A 9396-nucleotide genomic window follows, 5' to 3' on the forward strand; every position below is an offset into this window, starting at 1 on the left:
AGATGGCATAGAACATGCATCAGCATCACACTATGAACCCTGAAGAACCTGCCACGCAGACTCTGCCATTTTCCTGGATTTTCTTGATTACTCATAGAGAAATGAGGTAGGCATGCAGACAAGGGAGCACAGTTCAAACTTCAGAACAGTGGGAAAGTCTTAGTTATGATTGTAAATACCCACCGAACTCCAGAGTGCTCTCATATCAAGCCCATAGCATTCTTGCCAAGACTTGGAGCTTGATGGCATTGCCCCTATCAGGGCTCTTGTCCAGCACCGAGTCTATGCCTTGACTCCACCCCTCCCATGTAGTGACTTAGAGCCTGTGGCCTTGCCACAGCTCAGTTCCTTGCTGCAGGCATCAATCTGCCAGTTTCTTAGTGCCTCCACTTCAGCCTGATTCCGGGTGTCTGAGAGCGCTGAGCTCAGAGCCGTATCTCCGAGACTGCACCATGCCCCTCAAGCTGCAGAGCACGTTCCCAGCGCTGAGCCTCTTTGGGGTCCTGGCTACATTGCTGAGCCTGCCAGGCCTGTTTGGTGAGTGCAGTGGTTATGGGGAAGTGGGGACAGTTTAAAGCAAGGGACAGAGAAGAATTCCTGATTAAGAGTTAGCTACTAATCAAACGGCAATAATTCAGTGCAATTTTGGAGGAGAACAGTGAATTATATTATTAACAACCTACCTAAACTGTTTTAGCTCTTTGGGATATAGGCCATTGTTGCTTGAAACAGCAAAATATTTTAAATCCTAGAGGAGCAAAAAACAGTTTAGTTTTTATATTAATTTATTATGCTTAAATAGATACTTCTAAATTCTTAAAAATTAATTCTTCTATGAGGTTATTTTTCTGTTGTATTAATGAGCAACGAAGAAAAATTTTATATTATATTCATATATATGAAAATAAAATTTTATATTATTATAAATAATGAATGTGAAGCACTGTATAAGCTAAAAACATTATTTTATTTTTATTTTTTTGAGGTACTGGGGCTGGGGATTAAACCTGGGACCTCACATATGGAAAGCAGGTGCTTAATCACTGACCCACATTGGCAACCCTAAAAACTCTACTTAAATGCAAGGAATTTTAAGACAATTTTCCCTAACCACCATGCACTGAAAGGATTTAGAAGTACCTGCAGAATCCACTGTGGTAGTGAAGTTATAAATGCAGATGTGAGTAATAAATCCTGGTTTTAGCATATAAATGGCAATATACCAATAAAAAGTAATATTCCTTATTTAGCTGCCACTATGATTTAAAAGAATGTCTAAGAACAAATTTTTAAAAATATATGCATATCCCCTCTACCTAACAGAACATTTAAAGTAGATCATTTTTCCTAGAATGACAAAATCACTGAACAGAAAAGAGGTTTCATCAATAAATGTGTTTATTTTTATGGGAACAATGTTGCATATTCATGTGATAGTAGATATTTTCTTAATTCAGATAATACAAGGATTACATGCCAAGTAGATGGCACATAGAGCCCTAAAATGCCGCTTTATGATTCTGGCAAGAGCATTGAGAGAATTTGTCAAGATTAATTTCTAGGACCCTCTGAATGTTCCCATGCTGTTCAGACTTTATGAATTTTTGTACTATCACAGGGTGATTTCAGAGTTGCTTTTCTAAGGAGGGCATAAAAGTATTTTACTTTCAAAGTGTTTTTATATCCAAATAATGTCTATTGTAAGGTTAGTTAAAAGAATTCACGTACCCGGGACGTTTCTGCTTTCTTGGATATTGAAATGCCTAATTTGTGGTTATTCCAAAGCCCTACTGGACCCCAAACGCCCACTGTCCTCCCTGCATACCATTCCCTTGACCTTCTGGGTCTCCTCTTCCTTTCTGAGGCAGTGAAGGTAGACTAAATCCACCAGGTCACAGACACTTGTCAATGATTCCTTCAGGTTTCTTTGTATTTATCCCCTCCTAATCCATTTCTTCAAATTCCCACCTTACCTTTTGTCCCTATTCCTTAACCTGCCATTTAAAATCTGCCCAGTTTGTCTCAGTTGCCTTTCTGAGCTTGCTTCATTTTTCTCCCTTCAATAACAACTTTCTGCTACCTCTCAAACCACCAGTTGAACATGAAATGCCTGCCCACATCTCATTCACCTAAGTAAATATTATTCAAGCTCAAAATACGCTCGCAGTCTCCTCGAGGAAATGCTACCAAAGCCTTCTTTCCCTTTGTTCTCTCTCTCCTTTTCTCTGGCCTCCTTGCTGGCTTCCCTCATCTTTGAACACTTTCTCATAAACTAACTGATATTGTGGTTTTGCTCTTCATGTGATTGTGTCATATCTTCCCTACTCTAGTGCAAGAATGTGCCTCACTGTCTGTTAAACAGCCTTTCAGGGATCAAGTCAAAAAATATTTTTTGTGTTAATGCACAAATGCCATTTTCTAATGATCTGTGGCTTAGAAAATTCTACTTGTGAGCTCTAAACTTATACATAAACATCAACTTTAGAACTGCAATGCCAAGAGCTGGATACTGGAGACACAAACACACTTGACTCCAGATGAAAACAACAACAACAGTAAATATAGATAGCTTGAGTTAGTTGCTAAGTTATTGCTCAAGACTGTAGACTGAAGTCTTAGAAATTATGGACTTTTGAGCAAAAGAGACCTCTACCACTTTGTAGCTGCCTCATTTGGAGCAAAACACTTAACCTCTCCAAGGGTCTGCTTTCTTGCATAAAAGGTAGGAAAGATGACAATATACATCGTTTAGAGTCATAGTGATGATTGGGTGAGATAATACCTACAATGGGCCTGACTTAGTGTCTATCTTAGAGTTAGAGCTCAATAGTAGTTGGTTGTGATCTATAATCTATTCCTAATAAGTAGTTTAGGAGCTCAGAGAAATAACTGATGACTGTTTGCTGGAACAATCAGTGAAGCCTTCACAGAGAAAGCAGGACATGACCAGCAGGTGGAGAAGGAAGAATGGAGGTAGGAGAGATGACATGAGGGCAGGTACAGACCTGAGATGTGCATGGCATGTTTGGGGACTGAATGGCTACTTGGATTAATTTGCCTACAGAAGAGGTTTCATGTAAGAAAGAAGTGATACATGAGGATACAGGATCCAGCAAATGGCCAGTGGATGGTCTTTTATACACCCATTGTGTGAATATTGTTTTAAAACTTTTTTTGTCTTTATTTTTTTAATGTTACATTAAAAAAATATGAGGTCCCCATATACCCCCACCCCCCTTCCCCCACTCCTCCCGCCATAACAACAACCTCCTCAGTCATCATGAGTCATTGCATTTGGTCTGTGTGACATTCCCAGGGCTCGCAGAGTGTTTGTGAACCCCAAGAGTGTTCAGAAAGGTACTCAACATCATGCCATGTTTATAATTTCAACCTGCAGGTCAACATATTTTACTCTTCCTATGAGCTCCTTTAAAATACTTTAAAAGCAGTAAGTATATTGCTGGTGGGGGTGGATGGACCATTTTGATTATGGGGTGGTGACTCAGAGATGGTAGATTTATTTAAAGTTTTTTATATTTCTAATAGATGCATCCTCTGCCTTTAGCCTGCAATCGATTCAGTGTCCCCCAGTACAATGTGACTTGGTAGCTGAAGCCAGTCTTCATTTCAAAATGGTAACTAAAGCATATAAAGTTAGTGAACTTTCAAAAAAACAAAACAAAACCCAAGGTCTTTTATTTCAACTCAAGCCTTTCTACAGTTCCTCAGCCTATAGGAAAGCAGCACAAGTGCTTAGGTTTAGCCAAGTGATCCTGAGAGCACAGGAAGGAGATGACCAAATGGAGCCTCCAACAAATCATTCAAATTCTGGTATGTGTTATTTTATATTTCCTACAAGCTCATCCTCTCTCACTTGTATCTTGTACCATCAAGGTTGCCAGTTTCCTCCTAAAATTGACCATGGACGTTACACAAAACTTTTTAGCATCTTCTCTACTGAGTACAAGTATGAATGTGATAGTGGATACACTCTGGTTGGAGAGGAGAAAATCTCCTGCAGTGATTCAGTCTGGTCACCTGCAGCCCCTCAATGTAAAGGTAACTCCAGCTCCCTTTTCAGTCCTCGGCCAAGGGTAGGACTATCATGATAGGACCGTGAGCAAAGTTTCTTCTTTGCCAAGTCAGTATGCAAACACTTTTTATTTTAATTTATTTAAAGTAATTAATATATGCACATGGTACCCAAAGTAAAAAGAACAAAGGACATACAGAAATGTGAATCTCACCCCACTTCTTTCCCATAAAATTCAGCCCGCTGAAGGCAGCTCCTATTCCTACTTTCTCGTGTCTATTTCCAGAAATATTCTAGCAGCTGTGTATTTTATCTGAGACTACCTGTGGGTCAGTAGCAAACTTTAACGGGAACTTGCTTTAGCATGAATGGGGTTCTCATGGCTAATTCCAAATACCATGAAATGACAGGCGTTTCCATCAGATCCTTGTGCAGGGAACTTCCTACCCATGAGTTGGGGGACTTCTAGTTTGTCAGCCTGCTGTGGTGACAGGATAAGTAAAAACTGGGTTGGATTTTACAGGAATGCAATTTTAATAGCACTTTACTAACAACAACTCCAGGAATTATTTGCTACCATTGTCTCCACTGAACACAGGAGGATAATGAGGCAAGAATGATGGAAAATTCCTATCTAGTATCTTGCAAAGATGGAGACTGTGAAGGATGATTGTTTTGTAACTGAGATCTGGATTTTGTATTCTATAATGTTATTAACATGCTATTTAAAATTTTCTTTAAACAACTTGCTTACCTTCTCTGTGTCTCAGTATTCTCCTAGATAAAACTGGAATAATAACAGTACTCACTTTGTAGCACTGTTGTGAGATTTAATGAGATAATAACATAAATGCTTTGTCCAAAGTCTGCTCTCAATGCTCAAATCATTGGTATTATCAAAATGAAAGAATAGAGAGCAATTACCAGTATTTAAATATAGTTCACTCTCATTACCATAACCTATCATATATTTTTTTCTTAGAATTACACATTGCTTAAGTTGGTGTTTCCATTACAGCTCTGTGTCGGACACCAGAGATTGCCAATGGAAAGCTGTCTGTGTATAAGATTCATTATATTGAACCTGAAACTGTCACTGTCCAGTGCAATACTGGTTATGGTGTGGTTGGCTCTGAAAGAATCACTTGCTTAGAAAACAGAACTTGGTATCCAGAAGTGCCCAAGTGTGAGCGGGTAAGTCGCAAAATTCAAGGAAGTTCCTGTCCTATCTATCACACATGGCAAATGGTGGCACCCCCAAAGCACTATTCTAACCATCTCCAGCATGATCTGATTGATCAGGATTCATTCTGAGTTCTTAAATGCCACTTACAGGAAATCTCTCTTTCTGCCTGCGAACACTCTGGTGAGTTAGGAGTGGCAAGTTTCCCTGCTCTCGGTGTAGAACAGAAAACACTGAGCCCCTTGGGGAAAGTCCTGACCATGAGGTATAGACTGGACTATAGGATGCACAGTCCCTCTATTTCTGGGTGGCCAGCAGAAATTGCTGCTGTTGTGGACCTTCTGGGAAGCTGCCTCAGAACTGACCTCAGCCCTCTGGGGAAGACTGTGATGGGTCAGCAGTATTTTCTGCTTTTTCCTGCTCAGCCACCAGTTCTGGGGGTGGTCCTGACCCTAGTCCTGCCATTCTCAGTGATGCACCTCCTAGAGTGTCACAGTGCCATGGTTTGGGGATAAGATTCTCAACCACACTCACTGCTTATATCTCTTTTAGAAAATCCTTGCAGGCTGTGAGCAGGTGCTGGCAGGAAAACACCTCATGCAGTGTCTCCCAGGCTCTCAGGATGTGAAGTTGGCCCTGGAGGTGTATAAGCTGTCTTTGGAGATTGATGTACTGGAACTAGAGAGAAACAAGGAAAAGGCATTCCAGGAGCCGTAACTAATTTTTCCAATCCAGAAAAGTACAGTTCAGCATTTTACTCTTCCTTTGCCACCATAATTCATAGTAAAAACTATCTGGATAGGAGAATTTGCTAAAGTTTAGTGCTTTTGAGGTTGTGGCATTATTGAGGACACTCTGGGGGCTCATGTTTTTGCTTTTCCATATGTAATCTGCAGCTTTTTTTTTCCAATTAAAACATTGCCATATCAAAAAAATATTTTGTTTCTGTGCTTATTTAGGAACGCATGAAATGAGGGTCCAAACCAAACCCACTACATGTAGTTAATACTTTGCCGTTACTCTATAGGCCACTGAAATACACACTGGGCTCACACCATTATCTTCTCCTGGAATGCCTTTGCTCCATAGCTGCACGTGTCCAAATTACTCAAGTCCTTTAGGATTCAGATTAAATGTCAACACTCCTCTAAAGCCTTATTCATTCTACGCATTTGAGTAAAGTCTTCCCCCTGAACTCCCAAGCACATTGCCTCTACCTTCCTAATGCCACAGCTCAACTTTTTCTTTACATAAAGGGTATTGATACTTGTGCCTGATCTATACTTCTCAACCCGAGAAAGAACTCTGAAAGACTGATACGTTGAAACCGATTAGTCAGCTACCTGGACCTTCCCAAGTCTTCCCTCTGCTTTGGCCACCATTTTCCTTAATATTTAAAATAAAATGACTTGAACAACTACCCCACCCGTCAGGAGAATCCCAGTGTCAATCACCATTGCTCTTTGGAAACTATAGTCCTTCCAATCACCATTTCCTCCAACTCTTGCTACCTCCAAAATCACTTTCTCATTCCTAGCTCAGTGCTTCTGTACATATCATCTCTCCTATGTATACAGAACTATATTTGGAGTATGGTCTTTTTTGTTTAATTTCCCCAAACCTATTTTGAGAAGACAATGGTGTGAAGTAGGATTTCACTTTGTCCAAAGTCTGCTCTCAATGCTCAAATCATTGGTATTATCAAAATGAAAGAATAGGGAGCAATTACCAGTATTTAAATATAGTTCATTCTCATTCTCATTTTGTAATGAGGAAAGTTAAGGTTCAGAAAGGAATATGGTTTTCCTAATATTCCTATGATCTAGGAATAGTCATTTTTAGCAAATCATCAACTTTCTGATAACGATATTTTTAGGTTTAAAGACATGATGAATTATTAGTCACTGTGAATACTGAGTATAATAACAGATGATGCATATTTATATAATTAAAATTTTCTTCCTGAATGAGTTTTCTTAGAACATTTTTATGTCTCACTGCCCAAAGAATTTTAGAATTGATTTATAATAGATAGGAGAGCGGACTTGGCCTAGTGGTTAGGGCATCCATCTACCACATGGGAGGTCCAGGATTCAAACCCAGGGCCTCCTCGACCCGTGTGGAACTGGCCCTTGCTCAGTGCTGTTGTGCGCAAGGAATGCCGTGCCATGCAGGGGTGTCCCCTCGTAGGGGAGCCCCACGCACAAGGAGTGCACTCCGAAGGACAGCCGCCCAGCGTGAAAGAAAGTTCAGCCTGCCCAAGAATATGCCGCACACACAGAGAACTGACACAGCAAGGTAACGCAACAAAAAGAGACATAGATTCCCATGCTGCTGACAACAGCAGAAGCAGACAAAGAAGAACGTGCAGCAAATGGATTCAGACAACAGACAACTGGGCGGGTAGGGAGAGAAATAAATAAAAAATAAAATAAAAAATTAAAAAAATTATAATAGATATGCATAACTTAGAATTGCTAAAATAAAAATGGAAATCAAAGTCATGTAAGAGGTAGAAGAACATTTACTAAAATTTAAATTTATATAGTAATTGTGACTATTTTTTTCAGTCAAACTAAATTGGAATATGAAAGACCAAATAATTACATGGTTTTATAATAAGAAACATATAAATTCTATAGAAGATGTTTTTTTCTGTTATGAAAATAGAAAATAAATTTATTGAAGGGGTTATTTTATGAGGAACAGTGAATAATATGAAGGCTAATGCCTTCAAGCTCAACTGAAGAGTTCTTAAAAAGGCCAAATATATCCTCCCTCTATAAAAACTGAGGTGCTATCCTAAAATATAAGTCAGGATTGATGCATTTGAAAATAATTCAGCTACTGAGGTCTATGCATGTAGGTATTGGACAGCTAATTTTATAACAAAGATAAATCTTGGACTACATAGAGGAATGAACAAACAGTATCTCTCTTAGTCTAATGGTTCCCAAAAGGCTGGTTTTACATTTTCTCTGATTTACCTTGAGTAAATGTTCACATATTGTGCAAAGTAAGAGAAAATGTTCATATTTTGCAAAAGAATGTACAATTGTTCTGGCAACATTTGTTGAAAAGACTATCCTTTCTCAAATGAATTACCTTGGAGAATTTTTTGACAATCAATTAACCATATACGGTTGGTCTATTTCTGAGCTCTACATATTTTCCATTGAACTATATGCCTATACCTAGGTCAACAATTCAGTGTCTTGATTACTGTAGCTTTAGAGTTACTCTTGAAATCAGGAAGTGTGAGCCCTTCAACCATGTTACTTTTTTGCAAAAATGTTTTGTTATTCTGATGTGGGCTATGGGTGGGAGGCTCTTTGTCTCTTCAGAGATAACCTAAACTATCTGTGACTTGTGGGTGTGGGGTGATAAGGCTGCAGTCCTGCCCTTGGTGACCATGGCAAGGACTCCAGTCCCAGGAAACAGTTTAACAATGCAAGGTCTATAAACTTTAAGTATTCAGGGGAAATGCAAACCAAATATGCTAAAAGCTTATCTAGAATGCCTGTGGTCCATGCTAAAAGCTTACCTAAGATGTGGAAGAAAGATATGCTAATTTAAACCTATTGAGAACTGAAACAAAGGGACCATTTGGCCTTTCCTCTCTGTATAAAAAGGACCCAAAAATCTCATTCCAGGCTCGGGATTCAAACAGAAAGCTCCCGAGTCCAGCTGGCCATCAAGAAACCATTTTTCCTTCTCGAAATCATTCCTGAGTCCTGGCCTCTCTATACGCACATAATTGAACCTCTCTCAAATTCTACAACAATTCTAGGTCCCGGCTTGTCAATTTCTGCAAAATCATCTACTAGAATTTGGATTGGGATGTTTTGAAACTATAGGTCAATTTGAGGGAGAATTGTCATCTTAATAATATTCAATCTTCCAACCCATAAACATGATATACCGCTCCATTTTAAAGTTCTTTGATTTCTCTCATCAATTATTTTCAAGTTTTCAGCATACATACATATCTTACATCTTTTATTACATTTATATCTACACATTCATGTATCTTCTCCTATTATAGATGACAACGTCCTCCACCCTCCTGGAGGAGGGATGTTTGCATATCCATTTTTATTTTTGCAGAAACTGCATTTCTGATTTGGGCGCTATCTAATTCTAAAATCCATATCTTCCTAATATAGCATGCTGTCATGAA

At 39.0% G+C, this 9396-nt stretch overlaps 1 protein-coding gene across 1 annotated transcript; it reads left to right on the top strand.

Annotated features, from left to right (window-relative positions):
- The first annotated feature begins 317 nt into the window (after positions 1-317).
- LOC101425010 (apolipoprotein R-like) lies at positions 318-6145 on the top strand. The gene is made up of 4 exons (XM_004470066.4): positions 318-537; positions 3895-4059; positions 5052-5227; positions 5769-6145. Exons 1-4 carry the CDS (start codon positions 453-455, stop codon positions 5931-5933), a joined length of 591 nt encoding a protein of 196 aa, XP_004470123.2. The 5' UTR covers positions 318-452; the 3' UTR covers positions 5934-6145.
- The last annotated feature ends 3251 nt before the right edge of the window (positions 6146-9396 follow it).

The sequence above is a fragment of the Dasypus novemcinctus genome, chromosome 13, assembly GCF_030445035.2.
Source record: "Dasypus novemcinctus isolate mDasNov1 chromosome 13, mDasNov1.1.hap2, whole genome shotgun sequence".
NCBI lineage: Eukaryota > Metazoa > Chordata > Mammalia > Cingulata > Dasypodidae > Dasypus > Dasypus novemcinctus.

Coding starts and splice junctions, on each gene's coding strand:
- LOC101425010 (XM_004470066.4), top strand. CDS start 453: ATGCCCCTCAAGCTGCAGAGCACGTTCCCAGCGCTGAGCCTCTTTGGG. Junction 538..3,894: donor GAGCCTGCCAGGCCTGTTTG/GTGAGTGCAGTG, acceptor TGTACCATCAAG/GTTGCCAGTTTCCTCCTAAA. Junction 5,228..5,768: donor AAGTGCCCAAGTGTGAGCGG/GTAAGTCGCAAA, acceptor TATCTCTTTTAG/AAAATCCTTGCAGGCTGTGA.